The sequence below is a fragment of the Salmo salar genome, chromosome ssa28 (genome assembly GCF_905237065.1).
Source record: "Salmo salar chromosome ssa28, Ssal_v3.1, whole genome shotgun sequence".
NCBI lineage: Eukaryota > Metazoa > Chordata > Actinopteri > Salmoniformes > Salmonidae > Salmo > Salmo salar.
Genome location: NC_059469.1, coordinates 32,956,292 through 32,981,636, shown reverse-complemented (window position 1 = coordinate 32,981,636; position 25,345 = coordinate 32,956,292). Strand labels below are relative to the sequence as shown.

The 25,345-nt window shown below is 50.3% G+C and overlaps 1 protein-coding gene across 1 annotated transcript in view; it reads left to right on the top strand.

The window, feature by feature from the left end:
* The window catches only part of LOC106589873 (Usher syndrome type-1G protein homolog), a 30,526-nt gene extending 11,544 nt beyond the window's left edge, over positions 1 to 18,982 (top strand). Inside the window, exons 2-5 of the mRNA XM_014180282.2 lie at positions 1,277 to 1,502; positions 17,060 to 17,290; positions 17,565 to 17,726; positions 18,224 to 18,982. Of these exons, the coding sequence (XP_014035757.1) occupies positions 1,277 to 1,502; positions 17,060 to 17,290; positions 17,565 to 17,726; positions 18,224 to 18,982 (1,378 nt within the window). The remainder of the gene's footprint in view (positions 1 to 1,276; positions 1,503 to 17,059; positions 17,291 to 17,564; positions 17,727 to 18,223) is intronic.
* The last annotated feature ends 6,363 nt before the right edge of the window (positions 18,983 to 25,345 follow it).

Sequence of the window (25,345 nt, the reverse complement as noted above, 5' to 3'; positions counted from 1 at the left end):
CCTCTCTCTGACATGTAGAATAATGAATCACAACTGCTCTATTCGTGGCATTTCTATCTGCAATGTTCGACAACATTTGGCAACTGAACATGGCCCAGGTGTTGACCTTGTGGCTCTCTGGGGTCACAGCTACTCTGGGTGTCTGTGAGAGAAAAGATTCTCAGTCCATATGTTGAATAATACATGTTAACATCGCTGTAATGTTTCACCTGCACCACCTCAATTATTAATCACACCACAGCCACGCTGGGCCGGATGGTTGAGGGCAACACAGGAAAGGGGAGGGGCTCTGACACGCAAAGCAGGAAGTGATATATAACTGTCATGTCATGACATCCTTGTGTTGTGTAATGGTTGCGCCTTTTCATCAAAAGATCCCTCACTGTTTGAGAGTATATATTTCACTTTTGTATTTATTTAAGTTGCTGAGTCATGGTCTGTAGTCAGCAGAGTAGAAATGGTAGTCAGCGGTACCGTAGAACTGAAAATGACATGAGGTCACCCAATTGGGTCATCTTACTTCCTGAATTTAGTGTAATGTGAAAGAGGATATAGGCATAACTAAGCAGAGGTGGGTTCATTTTCTCTGTTCTGTAAACCTGTTGATTTACAGAATCCTTATCAGGTCATTATCATGTCATTTACATGTCATTATCAGGCCATTAGCAGGTCATTATCATGTCATTTACATGTCATTACCAGGTCATTAGCAGGTCATTAGCAGGTCATTAGCATTGTTGGATCATTATCAGGTCACTATCCAGTCATTATCAGGTCATTGTGAGGTTATTATTAGGTCATTATCAGGTCATTAGCATTATCAGGTCATTATCGTGACATTATCAGGTTGCTATCAGGTCATTATGATATTATTATTGGGACATTATCATGACATTATCAGGTCATTAGCATTTTCATGGCATTATCAGGTCGCTATCAGGTCATGATCAGGACATTATGAGGTCACTATCAGGCCATTATCATGTCATTATCGGGTCAAAGTCAGGTCATTGTCATGTCATTATCGGGTGTCACACACATACAGTAGGTACACACACCATGGCTCAGTTTCCCGGAACCAGATTAAGTCTATTCCTGGATGGAAATCGAGCGTGATTTTTTTAACCAGATGTAGCCTTAATCTGGATCTAGGAAAGTATCTGTCAACAGCTGTAATTGATGGCCTATGCTGAAGCAGGGGTAAAAGGCCTGAGTTTTATTATGTACTGTGTCTTTTTAATCCTTGTGTTCCTTCTCCTCCTCTCCCTCCTCCCAGAGGTGACCCTGACAAGTGTGATATCTGGGGCAACACGCCGCTCCATCTGGCCGCCGCCAACGGCCACCACAGCTGCCTGTCCTTCCTGGTATCGTTCGGTGCCAATGTGTGGTGCCTGGACAATGACTACCACACGCCCCTCGACATGGCCGCCACCAAGAGCCACATGGACTGTGTCCGATACCTGGACTCCATCGCCGCCAAGCAGTCTGTCCTCAACCCCAAGGTGAGGTATCAGGAGCAATGACAAGGAACACTCATCTGATCAATTTTGACCTGATCAAATGTAGGAAGAGACTTTACTGAGACTACTAAATTACCATTGGCACGCATAGCCTACATATCTTTTTTTAAATGTATGTAGTTCTGTCCTTGAGCTGTTCGTGTCTATTAATGTTCTGTATTACGTAATTTTTCATATTTAATGTGGACCCCAGGTAAGGTAGTTGCTGCTTTTGCAACAGCTAATGGGGATCCTAATAAAATACAAATACCAATTTTATACCAGTAGGTTGTAAAAAATATATTTTAACAATATCTTTGTATCCATTTTAACAAAATATTTGTATTTGATTTACATTTCAGTTATTGTTTAAATTATATTTGTTATACACCCATTCTGCCTGTCACATTCTGTCGAAAGTCCTCAAAGTACACACATCCATGGGTTGCTCCTCTTTTCAGTTCGCTGCAGCCAGCGACTGGAACGAGCTGCAACAAACACTCAAACTGGACAGTTTTATCTCAATCTCATCATTCAAAGACTCAATCATGGTCACTCTTACTGAGAGTTGTGGCTGCTTCGCGTGATGTATTGTTTTCTCTACCTGTTTGCCCTTTGTGCTGTTGTCTGTGCCAAATAATGTTTGTACCATATTTTGTGCTGCCGCCATGTTGTGTTGCTACAATGCTGTGTGGTTGTCTTAGGTCTCTCTTTATGTAGTGTTGTGGTGTCTCTCTTGTTGTGATGTGTGTTTTGTCCTGTATTTTTTATTTATTTTTTTTAATCCCAGCCCCCGTGTCACGACTTCCGCCGAAGTCGGTCCCTCTCCTTGTTCGGGCGGCCATCGCCGATGCACCTTTAATTTTCCATTTGTTTTGTCTTTGTTTTCTACACACCTGGTTTCATTCCCCAATTACATGTTCATGTATTTAACCCTCTGTTTCCCGCATGTTTTTGTGCATGATTGTTTCATTGTTCATTCGGTAGGTTATGGCTAGTTTTCGACGGGTGCTGTTTTCACCCGTGCGTAATTGATTACCGTTTATTGTTGGTCAAGTGTATTGTTACCTTGTGCCTTTATTTTGAGTAAAGTACATTGCTCACTCATTCTGCTCTCCTGCGCCTGACTTCATGCACCAGCAACACCCACCTTCTGACAGAATCACACACCACAACCATATGGAGTCAGCAGGAGCAGACACCCCCGTATTAGGGGTCGAGGAGCGTGTCCAGCAGCATGCGGCCATGCTACAACATCTCGGCACCGCCATGGATCGCGTCCTGCAAACTATGGATCGCTGGGAGAGAAGAGGAGTTCCTCCAGCGCCTCCACCAGCACCACCAAGGGCACCACTACTCACCCCTCCTTCACCCAGTCCCAGTGGGATTCAGCTCGATCTTCCGAGGGAGTATGATGGGACGGCTGCGGGATGTCAGGGGTTCCTACTCCAGCTGGAGCTCTACCTGGCAACCGTCCACCCGGCTCCTTCGGGCCGTGAGAGCGTGTCCACCCTCATCTCCTGTCTCCCAGGGAAAGCCCTGGAGTGGGCCAATGCCGTATGGGGGGAAGGAGAAGAGGTGTTGGACCAATTCGAGGATTTCACCCGCCGCTTCCAGGCAGTTTTCGACCACCCGCCTGAGGGTAGAGCGGCGGGTGAACGTCTCGTCCACCTTAGGCAGGGGACGAGGAGTGCACAGGAGTTCGCTTTGGACTTTCGGACCCTGGCCGCCGGCGCGGGATGGAACGTCAGGGCCCTAATCGATCACTACCGTTGTAATTTGCGCGAGGACGTCCGTTGGGAGTTGGCCTGCAGGGACACCACTCTCACTTTTGACCAGCTGGTGGACCTGTCCATCCAGTTGGATAACCTGCTGGCTACCCGTGGACGTCCAGATCGGGGTCTGTCGATTCCATCCCCCAGCACCACCGCTGGGAGGTGCTGCACTTAGGACGACCGGAGGAGGGGCCGGTACATGCACCATCTGTGGCCGCAGAGGGCACACTGCCGGTTGGTGCTGGGGAGGCTCCTCTGGGAGTCGAGGCAGCAGGCAGGGCACTCTCGTGTCACGCCAGGTGAGTCGGCACCAGGCTCACCCAGAGCCCTCTGTTGCAGACATGTTTTTGTATATTAATTTTCCTGAGTTTTCCCCGCATTCCCAGCATAAGGCGCTCGTAGATTCAGGCGCAGCTGGGAACTTTATTGACAGATCATTTGCCCATAGTTTAGGGATCCCTATTGTTCCAGTGGATATGCGCTTCCCTGTTCACGCCCTAGATAGTCGACCATTAGGGTCAGGGCTAATTAGGGAGACCACCGCTCCACTGGGCATGGTGACACAGGAGGGTCACAAGGAGAGAATCAGTCTCTTCCTTATTGATTCTCCTGCGTTTCCCATGGTGCTGGGCCTACCCTGGTTAGCCTGTCATGAACCCACAATTTTGTGGCAACAGAGGGCTCTCACGGGGTGATCACGAAAGTGCTCGGGGAGGTGTTTAGGGGTTTCCGTTGGTGCGACTACGGTGGAAAGTCCAGACCAGGTCTCCACCGTGCGCATCCCCTCTGAATATGCCAATTTGGCTCTCGCCTTCTGTAAGAAGAGGGCGACTCAATTACCACCCCGTCGACGGGGGGATTGTGTGATAAATCTCCTGGTAGACGCAGCACTTCCCAGGAGTCGCATGTATCCCCTGTCACAGGAGGAGACGGCGGCTATGGAAACATATGTCTCCAAATCCCTGGGGCAGGGGTACATTCGGCCCTCCACTTCACCTGCCTCCTCGAGTTTCATTTTTGTGAAGAAGAAGGATGGAGGTCTGTGCCTGTGTATTGACTATCGAGGTATCAACCAGATCACTGATAGGTACAGTTACCCACTACCTCTCATAGCCAGTGCAATTGAGTCAATGCACGGGGCGCGCTTCTTCACCAAATTGGATCTCAGGAGCGCTTACAACCTGGTGTGTATCCGGGAGAGAGACGAGTGGAAGATGGCTTTCAGTACCACCTCAGGGCACAATGAGTACCTCGTCATGCCGTACAGGTTGATGAATGCTCCATCAGACTTCCGGGCCTTTGTAGATGAGATTTTCGGGGGACCTGCACGGGCAGGGTGTAGTGGTGTATATTGATGACATCCTGATATACTCCGCTACACGCGCTGAGCATGTGTTCCTGGTGAGCAGGGTGCTTTGTCGACTGTTGGAGCATGACCTGTACGTCAAGGCTGAGAAATGCCTGTTCTTCCAACAGTCCGTCTCCTTCCTAGGGTACCGCATTTCCACTTCAGGGGTGGAGATAGAGAGTGACCGCATTTCAGCCGTGCGTAATTGGCCGACTCCCACCACGGTAAAGGAAGTGCAGCGGGTTTCTAGGGTTTGCCAACTACTACCGGAGGTTTATCCGGGGCTTTGGTCAGGTAGCGGCTCCCATTACCTCACTGCTGAAGGGGGGACCGGTGCATTTGCAGTGGTTGGCTGAGGCGGACAGGGCTTTTGGTCACCTGAGGACTCTGTTTACCTCGGCTCCCATGCTGGCTCATCCGGATCCCTCTTTGGCGTTCATAGTGGAGGTGGACGCATCCGAGGCTGGGATAGGAGCCGTGCACTCTCAGCGCTCGGGTACGCCACCAAAGCTCCGCCCCGTGCCTTCTTTTCAAAGAAGGTCAGCCCGGCGGAGTGAAACTATGACGTGGGGGACCGGGAGCTGTTGGCTGTCGTCAAGGCCTTGAAGGTGTGGAGACATTGGCTTGAGGGGGCTAAACACCCTTTTCTCATCTGGACTGACCACCGCAATCTGGAGTACATCCGGGCAGCGAGGAGACTGAACCCTCGCCAGGCAAGGTGGGCCATTTTTTTTACCCGTTTTGTTTTCACCCTATCCTACAGACCAGGTTCCCAGAACACGAAGGCAGACGCACTGTCCCGGATGTATGACACAGAGGAGCGGCCCATGGATCACACCCCCATACTCCCGGCCTCTTGCCTGGTGGCACCGGTAGTGTGGGAGCTGGACGCGGACATCGACCGGCGTTACGTACAGAGCCCATTCCCCTCCAATGTCCAGCTGGGTGTCTGTACGTTCCGTCTGCTGTCCGCGACCATTTGATCTATTGGGTCCACACGTCACCCTCCTCTGGTCATCCGGGCATCGGTCGGACAGTGCACTGTCTTAGTGGGAAGTATTGGTGGTCCACTTTGGCTAAGGATGTGAGGCTTTATGTTTCCTCCTGCTCGGTGTGCGCCCAGTGCAAGGCCCCTAGGCACTTGCCCAGAGGGAAGTTACAACCCTTACCCGTTCCACAATGGCCGTGGTCGCACCTGTCGGTGGATTTCCTTACGGATCTTCCTCCCTCACAGGGTAACACCACGATCCTGGTCGTTGTGGATCGGTTTTCTAAGCCCTGCCATCTCCTTGCTTTTCCCGGTCTCCCCTACGGCCCTACAGACTGCGGAGGCCCTGTTTATACACGTCTTCCGGCACAAGGGGGTGCCTGAGGACATAGTATCTGATCGAGGTCCCCAGTTCACGTCAAGGGTCTGGAGGGCGTTCATGGAACGTCTGGGGGTCTCGGTCAGCCTTACCTTGGGTTTTCACCCCGAGAGTAACGGGCATGTGGAGAGAGTGAACCAGGATGTGGGTAGGTTTCTGCGGTCTTATTGCCAGGACAGGCCGGGGGAGTGGGCGGCATTCATGCCCTGGGCAGAGATGGCCAAGAACTCCTCCACTAACCTCTCCCACTTCCAGTGCGTTCTAAGGTACCAGCCTGTTCTGGCGCCTTGGCATCAGAGCCAGATCGAGGCTCCTGCAGTGGACGACTGGTTTAGGCGCGCTGAGGAGACATGAGACGCCGCTCATGTGCACCTTCAGCGGGCCGTGAGGCACCAGAAAACCAGCGCAGATCGCCACCGCAGTGAGGCCCCGGTGTTCGCACCGGGGGACCGGGTCTGGCTCCCGACCCGAAACCTGCCCCTTCGCCTGCCCTGCCAGAAGCTGGGTCTGCGGTTTGAGGGGCCATTCAAAGTCCTGAGGAGACTGAACGAGGTTTGTTACAGGTTACAGCTTTCCCCCGATTACTGTATTAACCCCTCGTTCCATGTGTCTCTCCTCAGGCCGGTGGTGGCTGGTCCACTCCAGGAGTCTGAGGCACGGGAGGTTCCTCCGCCCCTCTGGACACCGGGCGTATGCAGTTCAATCCATACTCGATTTGAGGCGTCGGGCGAGGGGCCTTCAGTACCTTGTGGAGTGGGAGGGGTACTGTCCGGAGGAGAGATGCTGGGTGCCGGTGGAGGACGTGTTAGACCCGTCGTTGCTGCGGGAGTTCCACCGTCTCCATCCGGATCGCCCTGCGCCTCGCCCTCCGCGTCATCCCCGAGGCCGGTGTCGGCGCACTGCTGGAGCAACTGTCACGACTTCCGCCAAAGTCGGTCCCTCCCCTTGTTCGGGCGGCGTTCGGCGGTCGACGTCACTGGTCTTCTAGCCATCGCCGATCCACCTTTCATTTTCCAATTGTTTTGTCTTTGTTTTCTACACTCCTGGTTTCATTCCCCAATTACATGTTCATGTATTTAACCCTCTGTTTCCCCCATGTTTTTGTGCATGATTGTTTCATTGTTCATTCGGTAGGTTATGGCTGGTTTTCGACGGGTGCTGTTTTCACCCGTGCATAATTGATTACCGTTTATTGTTGGTCAAGTGTATTGTTACCTTGTGCCTTTATTTTGAGTAAAGTACATTGCTCACTCATTCTGCTCTCCTGCGCCTGACTTCATGCACCAGCAACACCCACCTTCTGACAGAATCACACACCACAACCATATGGAGTCAGCAGGAGCAGACACCCCCGTATTAGGGGTCGAGGAGCGTGTCCAGCAGCATGCGGCCATGCTACAACATCTCGGCACCGCCATGGATCGCGTCCTGCAAACTATGGATCGCTGGGAGAGAAGAGGAGTTCCTCCACCAGCACCACCAAGGGCACCACTACTCACCCCTCCTTCACCCAGTCCCAGTGGGATTCAGCTCGATCTTCCGAGGGAGTATGATGGGACGGCTGCGGGATGTCAGGGGTTCCTACTCCAGCTGGAGCTCTACCTGGCAACCGTCCACCCGGCTCCTTCGGGCCGTGAGAGCGTGTCCACCCTCATCTCCTGTCTCCCAGGGAAAGCCCTGGAGTGGGCCAATGCCGTATGGGGGGAAGGAGAAGAGGTGTTGGACCAATTCGAGGATTTCACCCGCCGCTTCCAGGCAGTTTTCGACCACCCGCCTGAGGGTAGAGCGGCGGGTGAACGTCTCGTCCACCTTAGGCAGGGGACGAGGAGTGCACAGGAGTTCGCTTTGGACTTTCGGACCCTGGCCGCCGGCGCGTGGATGGAACGTCAGGGCCCTAATCGATCACTACCGTTGTAATTTGCGCGAGGACGTCCGTTGGGAGTTGGCCTGCAGGGACACCACTCTCACTTTTGACCAGCTGGTGGACCTGTCCATCCAGTTGGATAACCTGCTGGCTACCCGTGGACGTCCAGATCGGGGTCTGTCGATTCCATCCCCCAGCACCACCGCTGGGAGGTGCTGCACTTAGGACGACCGGAGGAGGGGCCGGTACATGCACCATCTGTGGCCGCAGAGGGCACACTGCCGGTTGGTGCTGGGGAGGCTCCTCTGGGAGTCGAGGCAGCAGGCAGGGCACTCTCGTGTCACGCCAGGTGAGTCGGCACCAGGCTCACCCAGAGCCCTCTGTTGCAGACATGTTTTTGTATATTAATTTTCCTGAGTTTTCCCCGCATTCCCAGCATAAGGCGCTCGTAGATTCAGGCGCAGCTGGGAACTTTATTGACAGATCATTTGCCCATAGTTTAGGGATCCCTATTGTTCCAGTGGATATGCGCTTCCCTGTTCACGCCCTAGATAGTCGACCATTAGGGTCAGGGCTAATTAGGGAGACCACCGCTCCACTGGGCATGGTGACACAGGAGGGTCACAAGGAGAGAATCAGTCTCTTCCTTATTGATTCTCCTGCGTTTCCCATGGTGCTGGGCCTACCCTGGTTAGCCTGTCATGAACCCACAATTTTGTGGCAACAGAGGGCTCTCACGGGGTGATCACGAAAGTGCTCGGGGAGGTGTTTAGGGGTTTCCGTTGGTGCGACTACGGTGGAAAGTCCAGACCAGGTCTCCACCGTGCGCATCCCCTCTGAATATGCCAATTTGGCTCTCGCCTTCTGTAAGAAGAGGGCGACTCAATTACCACCCCGTCGACGGGGGATTGTGTGATAAATCTCCTGGTAGACGCAGCACTTCCCAGGAGTCGCATGTATCCCCTGTCACAGGAGGAGACGGCGGCTATGGAAACATATGTCTCCAAATCCCTGGGGCAGGGGTACATTCGGCCCTCCACTTCACCTGCCTCCTCGAGTTTCATTTTTGTGAAGAAGAAGGATGGAGGTCTGTGCCTGTGTATTGACTATCGAGGTATCAACCAGATCACTGATAGGTACAGTTACCCACTACCTCTCATAGCCAGTGCAATTGAGTCAATGCACGGGGCGCGCTTCTTCACCAAATTGGATCTCAGGAGCGCTTACAACCTGGTGTGTATCCGGGAGAGAGACGAGTGGAAGATGGCTTTCAGTACCACCTCAGGGCACAATGAGTACCTCGTCATGCCGTACAGGTTGATGAATGCTCCATCAGACTTCCGGGCCTTTGTAGATGAGATTTTCGGGGACCTGCACGGGCAGGGTGTAGTGGTGTATATTGATGACATCCTGATATACTCCGCTACACGCGCTGAGCATGTGTTCCTGGTGAGCAGGGTGCTTTGTCGACTGTTGGAGCATGACCTGTACGTCAAGGCTGAGAAATGCCTGTTCTTCCAACAGTCCGTCTCCTTCCTAGGGTACCGCATTTCCACTTCAGGGGTGGAGATAGAGAGTGACCGCATTTCAGCCGTGCGTAATTGGCCGACTCCCACCACGGTAAAGGAAGTGCAGCGGGTTTCTAGGGTTTGCCAACTACTACCGGAGGTTTATCCGGGGCTTTGGTCAGGTAGCGGCTCCCATTACCTCACTGCTGAAGGGGGACCGGTGCATTTGCAGTGGTTGGCTGAGGCGGACAGGGCTTTTGGTCACCTGAGGACTCTGTTTACCTCGGCTCCCATGCTGGCTCATCCGGATCCCTCTTTGGCGTTCATAGTGGAGGTGGACGCATCCGAGGCTGGGATAGGAGCCGTGCACTCTCAGCGCTCGGGTACGCCACCAAAGCTCCGCCCGTGCCTTCTTTTCAAAGAAGGTCAGCCCGGCGGAGTGAAACTATGACGTGGGGGGACCGGGAGCTGTTGGCTGTCGTCAAGGCCTTGAAGGTGTGGAGACATTGGCTTGAGGGGGCTAAACACCCTTTTCTCATCTGGACTGACCACCGCAATCTGGAGTACATCCGGGCAGCGAGGAGACTGAACCCTCGCCAGGCAAGGTGGGCCATTTTTTTTACCCGTTTTGTTTTCACCCTATCCTACAGACCAGGTTCCCAGAACACGAAGGCAGACGCACTGTCCCGGATGTATGACACAGAGGAGCGGCCCATGGATCACACCCCCATACTCCCGGCCTCTTGCCTGGTGGCACCGGTAGTGTGGGAGCTGGACGCGGACATCGACCGGCGGTACGCACAGAGCCCATTCCCCTCCAATGTCCAGCTGGGTGTCTGTACGTTCCGTCTGCTGTCCGCGACCATTTGATCTATTGGGTCCACACGTCACCCTCCTCTGGTCATCCGGGCATCGGTCGGACAGTGCACTGTCTTAGTGGGAAGTATTGGTGGTCCACTTTGGCTAAGGATGTGAGGCTTTATGTTTCCTCCTGCTCGGTGTGCGCCCAGTGCAAGGCCCCTAGGCACTTGCCCAGAGGGAAGTTACAACCCTTACCCGTTCCACAATGGCCGTGGTCGCACCTGTCGGTGGATTTCCTTACGGATCTTCCTCCCTCACAGGGTAACACCACGATCCTGGTCGTTGTGGATCGGTTTTCTAAGCCCTGCCATCTCCTTGCTTTTCCCGGTCTCCCCTACGGCCCTACAGACTGCGGAGGCCCTGTTTATACACGTCTTCCGGCACAAGGGGGTGCCTGAGGACATAGTATCTGATCGAGGTCCCCAGTTCACGTCAAGGGTCTGGAGGGCGTTCATGGAACGTCTGGGGGTCTCGGTCAGCCTTACCTTGGGTTTTCACCCCGAGAGTAACGGGCATGTGGAGAGAGTGAACCAGGATGTGGGTAGGTTTCTGCGGTCTTATTGCCAGGACAGGCCGGGGAGTGGGCGGCATTCATGCCCTGGGCAGAGATGGCCAAGAACTCCTCCACTAACCTCTCCCACTTCCAGTGCGTTCTAAGGTACCAGCCTGTTCTGGCGCCTTGGCATCAGAGCCAGATCGAGGCTCCTGCAGTGGACGACTGGTTTAGGCGCGCTGAGGAGACATGAGACGCCGCTCATGTGCACCTTCAGCGGGCCGTGAGGCACCAGAAAACCAGCGCAGATCGCCACCGCAGTGAGGCCCCGGTGTTCGCACCGGGGGACCGGGTCTGGCTCCCGACCCGAAACCTGCCCCTTCGCCTGCCCTGCCAGAAGCTGGGTCTGCGGTTTGAGGGGCCATTCAAAGTCCTGAGGAGACTGAACGAGGTTTGTTACAGGTTACAGCTTTCCCCCGATTACTGTATTAACCCCTCGTTCCATGTGTCTCTCCTCAGGCCGGTGGTGGCTGGTCCACTCCAGGAGTCTGAGGCACGGGAGGTTCCTCCGCCCCCTCTGGACACCGGGCGTATGCAGTTCAATCCATACTCGATTTGAGGCGTCGGGCGAGGGGCCTTCAGTACCTTGTGGAGTGGGAGGGGTACTGTCCGGAGGAGAGATGCTGGGTGCCGGTGGAGGACGTGTTAGACCCGTCGTTGCTGCGGGAGTTCCACCGTCTCCATCCGGATCGCCCTGCGCCTCGCCCTCCGCGTCATCCCCGAGGCCGGTGTCGGCGCACTGCTGGAGCAACTGTCACGACTTCCGCCAAAGTCGGTCCCTCCCCTTGTTCGGGCGGCGTTCGGCGGTCGACGTCACTGGTCTTCTAGCCATCGCCGATCCACCTTTAATTTTCCAATTGTTTTGTCTTTGTTTTCTACACACCTGGTTTCATTCCCCAATTACATGTTCATGTATTTAACCCTCTGTTTCCCCCATGTTTTTGTGCATGATTGTTTCATTGTTCATTCGGTAGGTTATGGCTGGTTTTCGACGGGTGCTGTTTTCACCCGTGCATAATTGATTACCGTTTATTGTTGGTCAAGTGTATTGTTACCTTGTGCCTTTATTTTGAGTAAAGTACATTGCTCACTCATTCTGCTCTCCTGCGCCTGACTTCATGCACCAGCAACACCCACCTTCTGACAGAATCACACACCACAACCATATGGAGTCAGCAGGAGCAGACACCCCCGTATTAGGGGTCGAGGAGCGTGTCCAGCAGCATGCGGCCATGCTACAACATCTCGGCACCGCCATGGATCGCGTCCTGCAAACTATGGATCGCTGGGAGAGAAGAGGAGTTCCTCCAGCGCCTCCACCAGCACCACCAAGGGCACCACTACTCACCCCTCCTTCACCCAGTCCCAGTGGGATTCAGCTCGATCTTCCGAGGGAGTATGATGGGACGGCTGCGGGATGTCAGGGGTTCCTACTCCAGCTGGAGCTCTACCTGGCAACCGTCCACCCGGCTCCTTCGGGCCGTGAGAGCGTGTCCACCCTCATCTCCTGTCTCCCAGGGAAAGCCCTGGAGTGGGCCAATGCCGTATGGGGGAAGGAGAAGAGGTGTTGGACCAATTCGAGGATTTCACCCGCCGCTTCCAGGCAGTTTTCGACCACCCGCCTGAGGGTAGAGTGGCGGGTGAACGTCTCGTCCACCTTAGGCAGGGGACGAGGAGTGCACAGGAGTTCGCTTTGGACTTTCGGGACCCTGGCCGCGGCGCGGGATGGAACGTCAGGGCCCTAATCGATCACTACCGTTGTAATTTGCGCGAGGACGTCCGTTGGGAGTTGGCCTGCAGGGACACCACTCTCACTTTTGACCAGCTGGTGGACCTGTCCATCCAGTTGGATAACCTGCTGGCTACCCGTGGACGTCCAGATCGGGGTCTGTCGATTCCATCCCCCAGCACCACCGCTGGGAGGTGCTGCACTTAGGACGACCGGAGGAGGGGCCGTGCACATGCACCATCTGTGGCCGCAGAGGGCACACTGCCGGTTGGTGCTGGGGAGGCTCCTCTGGGAGTCGAGGCAGCAGGCAGGGCACTCTCGTGTCACGCCAGGTGAGTCGGCACCAGGCTCACCCAGAGCCCTCTGTTGCAGACATGTTTTTGTATATTAATTTTCCTGAGTTTTCCCCGCATTCCCAGCATAAGGCGCTCGTAGATTCAGGCGCAGCTGGGAACTTTATTGACAGATCATTTGCCCATAGTTTAGGGATCCCTATTGTTCCAGTGGATATGCGCTTCCCTGTTCACGCCCTAGATAGTCGACCATTAGGGTCAGGGCTAATTAGGGGAGACCACCGCTCCACTGGGCATGGTGACACAGGAGGGTCACAAGGAGAGAATCAGTCTCTTCCTTATTGATTCTCCTGCGTTTCCCATGGTGCTGGGCCTACCCTGGTTAGCCTGTCATGAACCCACAATTTTGTGGCAACAGAGGGCTCTCACGGGGTGATCACGAAAGTGCTCGGGGAGGTGTTTAGGGGTTTCCGTTGGTGCGACTACGGTGGAAAGTCCAGACCAGGTCTCCACCGTGCGCATCCCCTCTGAATATGCCAATTTGGCTTTCGCCTTCTGTAAGAAGAGGGCGACTCAATTACCACCCCGTCGACGGGGGGATTGTGTGATAAATCTCCTGGTAGACGCAGCACTTCCCAGGAGTCGCATGTATCCCCTGTCACAGGAGGAGACGGCGGCTATGGAAACATATGTCTCCAAATCCCTGGGGCAGGGGTACATTCGGCCCTCCACTTCACCTGCCTCCTCGAGTTTCATTTTTGTGAAGAAGAAGGATGGAGGTCTGTGCCTGTGTATTGACTATCGAGGTATCAACCAGATCACTGATAGGTACAGTTACCCACTACCTCTCATAGCCAGTGCAATTGAGTCAATGCACGGGGCGCGCTTCTTCACCAAATTGGATCTCAGGAGCGCTTACAACCTGGTGTGTATCCGGGAGAGAGACGAGTGGAAGATGGCTTTCAGTACCACCTCAGGGCACAATGAGTACCTCGTCATGCCGTACAGGTTGATGAATGCTCCATCAGACTTCCGGGCCTTTGTAGATGAGATTTTCGGGGACCTGCACGGGCAGGGTGTAGTGGTGTATATTGATGACATCCTGATATACTCCGCTACACGCGCTGAGCATGTGTTCCTGGTGAGCAGGGTGCTTTGTCGACTGTTGGAGCATGACCTGTACGTCAAGGCTGAGAAATGCCTGTTCTTCCAACAGTCCGTCTCCTTCCTAGGGTACCGCATTTCCACTTCAGGGGTGGAGATAGAGAGTGACCGCATTTCAGCCGTGCGTAATTGGCCGACTCCCACCACGGTAAAGGAAGTGCAGCGGGTTTCTAGGGTTTGCCAACTACTACCGGAGGTTTATCCGGGGCTTTGGTCAGGTAGCGGCTCCCATTACCTCACTGCTGAAGGGGGGACCGGTGCATTTGCAGTGGTTGGCTGAGGCGGACAGGGCTTTTGGTCACCTGAGGACTCTGTTTACCTCGGCTCCCATGCTGGCTCATCCGGATCCCTCTTTGGCGTTCATAGTGGAGGTGGACGCATCCGAGGCTGGGATAGGAGCCGTGCACTCTCAGCGCTCGGGTACGCCACCAAAGCTCCGCCCGTGCCTTCTTTTCAAAGAAGGTCAGCCCGGCGGAGTGAAACTATGACGTGGGGGACCGGGAGCTGTTGGCTGTCGTCAAGGCCTTGAAGGTGTGGAGACATTGGCTTGAGGGGGCTAAACACCCTTTTCTCATCTGGACTGACCACCGCAATCTGGAGTACATCCGGGCAGCGAGGAGACTGAACCCTCGCCAGGCAAGGTGGGCCATTTTTTTACCCGTTTTGTTTTCACCCTATCCTACAGACCAGGTTCCCAGAACACGAAGGCAGACGCACTGTCCCGGATGTATGACACAGAGGAGCGGCCCATGGATCACACCCCCATACTCCCGGCCTCTTGCCTGGTGGCACCGGTAGTGTGGGAGCTGGACGCGGACATCGACCGGCGTTACGTACAGAGCCCATTCCCTCCAATGTCCAGCTGGGTGTCTGTACGTTCCGTCTGCTGTCCGCGACCATTTGATCTATTGGGTCCACACGTCACCCTCCTCTGGTCATCCGGGCATCGGTCGGACAGTGCACTGTCTTAGTGGGAAGTATTGGTGGTCCACTTTGGCTAAGGATGTGAGGCTTTATGTTTCCTCCTGCTCGGTGTGCGCCCAGTGCAAGGCCCCTAGGCACTTGCCCAGAGGGAAGTTACAACACTTACCCGTTCCACAATGGCCGTGGTCGCACCTGTCGGTGGATTTCCTTACGGATCTTCCTCCCTCACAGGGTAACACCACGATCCTGGTCGTTGTGGATCGGTTTTCTAAGCCCTGCCATCTCCTTGCTTTTCCCGGTCTCCCTACGGCCCTACAGACTGCGGAGGCCCTGTTTATACACGTCTTCCGGCACAAGGGGGTGCCTGAGGACATAGTATCTGATCGAGGTCCCCAGTTCACGTCAAGGGTCTGGAGGGCGTTCATGGAACGTCTGGGGGTCTCGGTCAGCCTTACCTTGGGTTTTCACCCCGAGAGTAACGGGCATGTGGAGAGAGTGAACCAGGATGTGGGTAGGTTTCTGCGGTCTTATTGCCAGGACAGGCCGGGGGAGTGGGCGGCATTCATGCCCTGGGCAGAGATGGCCAAGAACTCCTCCACTAACCTCTCCCACTTCCAGTGCGTTCTAAGGTACCAGCCTGTTCTGGCGCCTTGGCATCAGAGCCAGATCGAGGCTCCTGCAGTGGACGACTGGTTTAGGCGCGCTGAGGAGACATGAGACGCCGCTCATGTGCACCTTCAGCGGGCCGTGAGGCACCAGAAAACCAGCGCAGATCGCCACCGCAGTGAGGCCCCGGTGTTCGCACCGGGGGACCGGGTCTGGCTCCCGACCCGAAACCTGCCCCTTCGCCTGCCCTGCCAGAAGCTGGGTCTGCGGTTTGAGGGGCCATTCAAAGTCCTGAGGAGACTGAACGAGGTTTGTTACAGGTTACAGCTTTCCCCCGATTACTGTATTAACCCCTCGTTCCATGTGTCTCTCCTCAGGCCGGTGGTGGCTGGTCCACTCCAGGAGTCTGAGGCACGGGAGGTTCCTCCGCCCCCTCTGGACACCGGGCGTATGCAGTTCAATCCATACTCGATTTGAGGCGTCGGGCGAGGGGCCTTCAGTACCTTGTGGAGTGGGAGGGGTACTGTCCGGAGGAGAGATGCTGGGTGCCGGTGGAGGACGTGTTAGACCCGTCGTTGCTGCGGGAGTTCCACCGTCTCCATCCGGATCGCCCTGCGCCTCGCCCTCCGCGTCATCCCCGAGGCCGGTGTCGGCGCACTGCTGGAGCAAATGTCACGACTTCCGCCAAAGTCGGTCCCTCCCCTTGTTCGGGCGGCGTTCGGCGGTCGACGTCACTGGTCTTCTAGCCATCGCCGATCCACCTTTCATTTTCCAATTGTTTTGTCTTTGTTTTCTACACTCCTGGTTTCATTCCCCAATTACATGTTCATGTATTTAACCCTCTGTTTCCCCCATGTTTTTGTGCATGATTGTTTCATTGTTCATTCGGTAGGTTATGGCTGGTTTTCGACGGGTGCTGTTTTCACCCGTGCATAATTGATTACCGTTTATTGTTGGTCAAGTGTATTGTTACCTTGTGCCTTTATTTTGAGTAAAGTACATTGCTCACTCATTCTGCTCTCCTGCGCCTGACTTCATGCACCAGCTACACCTACCTTCTGACACCCCGTCTGGGATAAGGGAGGCCTTTTGCTTTTTAGTAGGCCGTCATTGTAAATAAGAATTTGTTCTTAACTGACTTGCCTAGTTAAATAAAGGTTAAAAAAATATAATATTAATTAGGAACAACTTCCTAATATTGAGTTGCAAACTCAAACTGGTGCGCCTGGCGCCTACTACCATACCCCGTTCAAAAGCACTTAAATATTTTGCCTTGCCTATTCAACCTCTGAATGGCACACATACCCAATCCATGTCTCAACTGTCTCAAGGTTTAAATATCCTTCTTTAACCTGTCACCTTCCCCTTCATCTACACTGATTGAAGTGGATTTAACAAGTGACATCGATAAGGGATCATAGCTTTAACCTGGATTCACCTGCTCAGTCTATGTCATGGAAAGATGTTCCTAATGTTTTGTATACACAGTTTAAATTGTATAGCCTGAACTGCAATGGTGCATTTGTGATATTTAAATAGTGAATAAATAGATCTACTTCTTGTACAAGCTGGTGGGCAAGCTGAAAGACAGAGCATTCCGTGCAGCGGAAAGGAGGATAAAGGACTGTGTGAAGATGCAGCAGAAACACCACCAGCGGCTGGAGAGAAAGTTCCTGAAGGAGAGCATAGCGTCGGATAACTCAGACGCCATGAGTTTCTCTAGTTATAACAGCAGCAGCACGCTAAGCCGCAAGCTTCCTCAGTTCAACACTGTCACTTCCAACATGCCATACTCACAGGTCAGAGGTCAAAAGCATTTCTTCCCTGCTACTTCACTGTCAATTTCTCATGAATGCATTTCATATTATTTTGATAGTCAATGGCAGTTTGAGTAAATCATTTGATATTGTTTTACGTTCCCTGATGAATAAGTTTATGAGTAAGCTCAAGAAATTTCAGCTATTGATCATTGTCCTTTTTCATATGTCAAGCTCTGTCTTGCTTTACATTTAGTAAATTACCTGTTTAATGTCCTCTCCTGAGTCCACGTTTCGATCTTTGCAATCTATACAGGCCACTGTACACTCCACAGCCAAGGGGAGGACCAAGATTCACAAGAAGCTAGAGAAGAAGAAACAGGTGGACGGCACCTTTAAGATCTACGAGGATGGGAGGAAGAGTGTTCGCTCGCTGTCTGGCCTTCAGCTTGGCCAGGACGTCATGTTCCTCAAGCAGGTACAACAAGTAGCTACTGTATGTAAAGACATAACATCCAAAACAGTTGGTTCTGACTAATGGAAAGTTAACTTTAGAAAATAAACGCACTCTATTCTTCCAAACCCATTACATTTCCCACAGGCTTAGTGCTGAAACCTGGGTTATTTCCATTACATTTCCCACAGGCTTAGTGCTGAAACCTGGGTTATTTCCATTACATTTCCCACAGGCTTAGTGCTGAAACCTGGGTTATTTCCATTACATTTCCCATAGGCTTAGTGCTGAAACCTGGGTTATTTCCATTACATTTCCCACAGGCTTAGTGCTGAAACCTGGGTTATATCCATTACATTTCCCACAGGCTTAGTGCTGAAACCTGGGTTATTTCCATTACATTTCCCACAGGCTTAGTGCTGAAACCTGGGTTATTTCCATTACATTTCCCACAGGTTTAGTGCTGTAATCTGGGTTATTTCCATTAAAATTATTTCTCTTCATTGATGTTCCTTCAACAGGGCACTTACGCCAACTCTAAGGACCGCTCGCGCCTCAACATCCGGGACATGTTCCCTCACCACGGCAACAACCACGATTACCATGACAACGACCACTACGATGATAACGAACGTGCCGACACCATCTCCCACATCTCCCGTGCCATCAGCGACCCGGTTCTCCATGAGGCCGCCTATTCCGAGATCAGCACTGACTCGGGCCGTGACTCCCTTTTCACCCGGCCCGGTCTTGGAACCATGGTGTTCCGACGGAACTACGTCTCCGATGGCCTCTTCGGCATTGGAGCCCGGGACGAGGGTTCCGTGGCTGGCTCCGAGCCGGTGGGCCGTGCCCCTAACGTCCGCCTCCGTGGCCGTCTCCCCCGGCGCCAGCCCAGCCTGGATGATGCAATAAAGATAGACAGCATCGTGAGCGCCCTGAGCCTCCAGGAGAGGAACCTGCAGGGGCTGCCCTGGGAGGAGGCTGACGTGGGCCTGGACGAGGAGCTGCCCTGGGAGGAGACTGACGTGGGCCTGGACGAGGAGCTGGAGCCTGAGAGCGGACGCCTGGAGACTTTTCTGGCCTCCCAGAGCCTGGGGGAGTTCATGCCCATCTTCAGGAGGGAGAAGATTGACCTCGAAGCCCTGTTGCTCTGCTCAGACCAGGACCTGACCTCCATACACGTCCCACTGGGACCCAGGAAGAAGCTGCTAAAGGCTTGTAAGAGACGGCTGGACACCCTAGAGGAACCAGAGGGCATCAAGGACACTGAGCTCTGATGGTCAGTATTACTGTAGAAATTACTATATGAAGTCTATAACCGGCAAAGCACGTTACTTTGTTAAACATGGCTCAAACAGCAGAAGGAATCAAGGACACTGAGCTGTGAGGGTCAGAATTATATGATTTCTATGACAGGCAAAGCACGTTACTTTGTTAAACATGGCTCAAACAGCAGAAGGAATCAAGGACACTGAGCAAGGACACTGAGAGGGTCAGTACAACAGACTTCCTTCCTATGTGTTTGTAGCTAATAGATAAATAGGGCCAGTTTGTAGCTGATAGATAAATAGGGCCAGTTTGTAGCTGATAGATAAATAGGCTCAGTTTGTAGCTGATAGATAAAGTAGGGCCAGTTTATAGCTGATAGATAAATAGGGCCAGTTTGTATCTGAAAGATAAATAGGGCCAGTTTGTAGCTGATAGATAAATAGGGCCAGTTTGTATCTGATAGATAAATAGGAACAGTTTGTATCTGATAGATAAATAGGGCCAGTTTGTATCTGATAGATAATTAGGGCAGGTTTGTAGCTGATAGATAAATAGGGCCATCTAGTGGAGTGCTATAGTAAAACACCTGTCATTGAAATACATGTAGACTATTAGTAATATTTATTTCCTCTATATAAAAAGTAAATTTCTAGAACAGAGATCATATTGTATGTATTTTGTTTTTCATCCACAGAGAGATGACATGGTGACATCTGGATACTTTACTGTCATTCAAGATGACACAGAGTCCTGTCTGACTATCAGCTCTAGTCCATGGAGGGCTGTGGTCCTGTCTGACTATCAGCTCTAGTCCATGGAGAGCTGTGGTCCTGTCATGGAGGGCTGTGGTCCTGTCTGACTATCAGCTCTAGTCCATGGAGGGCTGTGGTCCTGTCTGACTATCAGCTCTAGTCCATGGAGTCCTGAGATGGTGTTAGGATTATCCACACAGAGCTGTGGTCCTGCCTGACTAATGCCTCTCCCCAGGGACAGCACTCCCTGGCTGGGGACACAGAGAACATTACACTGGGGTCTGGTAGAGTCCCTAGGGTCCTGGTGCCGTGCATGAGAGGGCGTCTTTAATTACACACCCAGATGGTCTGGCATGGCCGGGTGTGCTGTGGGATGGTGCCCACTCACTTACTGTCACTGGAACAGAACAAACACACTCACATGTTTCCCATATGGAATACTGTCATTCATTTGCAACAGATTTTGATCATGTTTTTGTCTATAAATTTGTGCAAACGTGTAACGTTATTTATGTATTTATTATTACTGTACAGTTTTGTTACTTTAGTATGTATAATAGTTGTACAGTACTCCAGTTAGCTCAGATGAAAAACTGACCATGTCCTTGACACAGAATATAAAAAGGATTAAACTCTGTTTAGTTTATTTTTAATGTTTATTTAACCTTTATTTAACTAGACAAGTCAGTTAAGAACACATTCTTATTTTACAATGACATGTGTGTGTCCCACATTGCACCCTATTCTCAACATAGTGCACTACTTTTGACAAGGGCCCATAGGGATCTGGTAAAAAAAAAAAAAAGTAGTGCACTACGTAGGGAATAGGGTACCATTTGGGACGTAGCACATTTCTGTTTTTAAGGACAGTTAGCGTTTTATTGAAGATACTGGAACATGAGGTTCCTTGAGGTTATCAGTCAGTCTGTCTGTGGCTACCTCCCAAATAACACTCTATCCCCTATGTAGTGCACTACTTTTGCACAGGGCCCATAGGGATCTATATAAGGAACAGGGTACCATTTGGAATGCATTCTGTCTGTGCCAAGGTAAGTGTTATCTCAGGTTGCTCCGGGCATCCAGTTCGGGATATAGTGTTTCACAAGAGTTCTGCCTGTGGACTGGTGGACTCTTATGCATGACTGTGCATGAACAACCTCTCCCTCAATGGTTTTTTTAACCTTTATTTAACTAGGCAAGTCAGTTAAGAACAAATTCTTTATTTTACAATGATGGCCTAATGTGAGCAAGACAAAGGAGCTGATCGTGGACTATAGAAAAAGGAGGACCAAACGGGCTGAAGTGGAGCGGGTCGAGAGTTTCAATTTCCTTGGTGTCCACATCACCAATAAACTATCATGGTCCAAACACACCAAGACAGTTGTGAAGAGGGCACGACATAACCTTTTTCCCCTTAGGAGACTGAAAAGATTTGGCATGGGTCCCCAGATCCTCAGAAAGTTCTAGAGCTGCACCATCGAGAGCATCCTGACCGGTTGCATCACCGCCTGGTATGGACACTGCTCGGCATCTGACCGAAAGGCACTACAGAGGGTAGTGCGTATGGCCCAGTACATCACTGGGGCCAAGCTTCCTGACATCCAGGACCTAGGCGGTGTCAGAGGAAGGCCCAACATTCTATCAGGCACATAATAACAACACAATTCCCAGAAAATAGCCTTAATTAAAGGTCCAAGCCTTTCTCCGGCAAGATTCTCACATGCCAAAGGAATAGATTAGCAAAGAGTTAAATCAACATTCATTGACTAGGAAACAGATCTTGTGCTTTTTTAATAAAAGTAGATTATGTTTTCTCATGCAACGTATTTCAATTACTTTACTACATCACATTAATCACGCAATGATAATTAGTTTGATGGATACACTAGGCTTTGTACGACATTATAAATTACGTTGAGATTCCATCTTAATTCGCTCTAACTTTATGGGGAACAGTTTATTCAATGAATCCAGCATCTCCTCTCATACTGGAAAGAGAAAAATAAAACACATTTTCAGGCCCTAAGTTAAGGGCAGTTTTATTTCAAATGTAGTAGTACCTGGACGGAGAAAATCCAATAAGCGTTTTATAGTTACATCGTTAGGGTAAGTTAACCAAAAGTGGACACACTCCAATCAGTTTCTGAGACAATTTCCCAGACTTTGTAGACAGTTTAATAATGCTTAAACCTCATCTTTATCAAATGATCCATTAAAGGGACCAACTCAAAACCTACGTACGTCTATGTATTGGTGGTTTAAAATGTATCTAATTATATTCCCAGCATTACTTTATCAAATCTTTAGTAATCGATTATACATACATAGAATTCATCACATTTTCATATATTCACGGAATCCATATAGAACATTAGAAATTCTTAGGTACTCACATCAACCATTCCATTTGCGTTTTCAAGGACTCCACAGCTATGAAGCAGCTCTCTAAACATACTCCCAGCAGAACCAAAAAAGTAACTTTTGTTTCCCAGAGAATGACCGTCCCGTCATGGGATCCTCACCGGTTCTCTAACCTCCCAGAAACTACGGCAAAATCAAGCCTCACAGGAACTATAGAACTTCCACTGCTTTCTAAAATATCATCCCGCTCTCAATACCACCCCGCGATATTATATGATGGGCAAAGAAGGAACAGAACTCCAAGACAACGCTATATCAAAGCTTATTATCCACATTTCAATCATCTGATTAAGCATATTTCTATATGTTACTATCCAAACTTCAGATTAAGACTAATTTCCATATTCACACAACTCTCATATCACAGTCACACAATGCTATTCTCAAACATACCTAATCAGTTAGTTGTTTTTCAACAATATTTTAACCTGCAGGAATATTTTCTAATTTCTGTCTCATGATTAGTTCCTAGGATAATGCAACTCATACATTTACATCTTTCAATACTTCTAAAATGGGGTACATGTTTAAAACAATTACAGGTTTAAAACAATTACAGGTGCACCTTACTATCTTATACTATATCATAAATGGTCTTAACCTGTTAATCTAGTTCACACAGATTCCGGATGGTTTAACATTAAATGGCCAAAACTAGTTCACACAGATTCTAGATTTTTAACACTAAATTACCAAACCCAGGGCATACCTGTCTAGCACATTTAAAATAATTGGAATTCACCACTTCTGAAGATCACTTAGAAGGTCTCACAGACACTTTTCAGAATGAGGTCCTTCTTCCAATAGGGTTTCACCAGGTACCGTGCTTCACATAGAACCCACAGTCACCGTGGCCCCTCACCCCTAAAGACCGCACCAATCCCCACTGTGATCAATTCAGTGTCAGGACGGCTCTAGGTGGCCCGCAACCGACCAATGATAGGTGTCTGAGTTGACTAACTCTCAGATCATCCTCCACTGACTCTGCTCTGCTTACGCCTCCAAGGTGCCCCCCTCACACAGGAATACACACTCAGAGCCTACGTAACAGAGGCTTTTCTAAAAACTCAACTTTGCGTGTTTCGCTCACCTCTTTCTTTTTTTTAAACTAAGTTCGAGATGTGGTATCCACTCGGCTCGCTGCCTCTCAGATCAAAGATGGGTCCATCTGCTTTGTTCCTGAAGTATGGTCTCCCTGAGATCCCAAGTTTGAGGGATCCCTCGTGCACAATTTACCCAGGTCGACAGGTGCGGTCACCAAGTGAAGATTCACATCCCATCCTCGTCGCCAAATGTGGTGGTTAATTTCTTTACTACCAAATGAGGAGAGACAAACTTATCACACAAGTCAGAGTCCTACTTAAACTAAATCTTTAATCACTTATTAATAAGGGAGCAGATCAATACAACACACACATATGAAGTGAATCAATTGAGTTCTCTACGATAATGATGGTTGGTCATGGCTGGTCGACGATTCACGGTCAAATGATTCGTTGAGAGCCCCGAGTCAAAATTACAAAGGTCTTTTATAGCCAAGATACACCCCTTTCAACCTACATGACGAACAACCGATATATAGAATGGGTCACAAGGTTAACCTCTTACATCTAGACGTTCCGCTAGCGGAACACCTGCTCCAATATCCAATGATAGGCGTGGCGCGAATTACAAATTCCTCAAAAATCCCAAAACTTCAATTTTTCAAACATATGACTATTTTACACCATTTTAAAGACAAGACTCTCCTTTATCTAACCACACTGTCCGATTTCAAAAAGGCTTTACAGCGAAAGCAAAACATTAGATTATGTCAGCAGAGTACCCAGCCAGAAATAATCAGACACCCATTTTTCAAGCTAGCATATAATGTCACAAAAAACAAAACCACAGCTAAATGCAGCACTAACCTTTGATGATCTTCATCAGATGACACTCCTAGGACATTATGTTATACAATACATGCATGTTTTGTTCAATCAAGTTCATATTTATATCAAAAAACAGCTTTTTACATTAGCATGTGACGTTCAGAACTAGCATTCCCACCGAACACTTCCGGTGAATTTACTAAATTACTCACGATAAACGTTCACAAAAAACATAACAATTATTTTAAGAATTATAGATACAGAACTCCTTTATGCAATCGCGGTGTCCGATTTTAAAATAGCTTTTCGGTGAAAGCACATTTTTCAATATTCTGAGTACATAGCCCGGCCATCATGGCTAGCTATTTTGACACCCACCAAGTTTGGTACTCACCAAACTCAGATTTACTATAAGAAAAATTGGATTACCTTTGCTGTTCTTCGTCAGAATGCACTCCCAGGACTTCTACTTCAATAACAAATGTTGGTTTGGTTCAAAATAATCCATAGTTATATCCAAATAGCGGCGTTTTGTTCGTGCGTTCAAGACACTATCCGAAGGGTAAAGAAGGGTGATGTGCCCGGCGCGTTTCGTGACAAAAAATATCCAAATATTCCATTACCGTACTTCGAAGCATGTCAAACGCTGTTTAAAATCAATTTTTATGCGATTTTTCTCGTAAAAAGCGATAATATTCCGACCGGGAAACCCTGTTTTCGTTCAAAGATGAAAAAATAAAAACATGGAGTCGTCTCGTGCACACGCCCCCAGTCTCATTGTTCTCAGATCGACCACTATCCAAATGCGCTACTGTTTTTCAGCCATGGCCTGCAAAGTCATCATTCAATGTTCTGGCGCCTTCTGGGAGCCTATGGGAGCGTTAGAAAATGTCACGTTACAGCAGAGATCCCCTGTTTTGGATAGAGATGATCAAGAAGGCCAAGAAATAGTCAGAGAGGGCGCTTCCTGTTTGGAATCTTCTCAGGTTTTGGCCTGCCAAATGAGTTCTGTTATACTCACAGACACCATTCAAACAGTTTTAGAAACTTTGGAGTGTTTTCTATCCAAAGCTAATAATTATATGCATATTCTAGTTTCTGGGCAGGAGTAATAATCAGATTAAATCGGGTAAATTTTTTATCCGGCCGTGAAAATACTGCCCCCTATCCATAACAAGTTAAGACTTGTATGAAAGATAAAAATGTTTATTACAATTAATGAAGTAACTTTTTTGACACTGATTGTTAATATCCTGGTCATTGCAACTGTAATTACAAAGATGATTGAGCTGGGTAGGTCTTCCTACTGTTTCTGTCACCAGTGTTA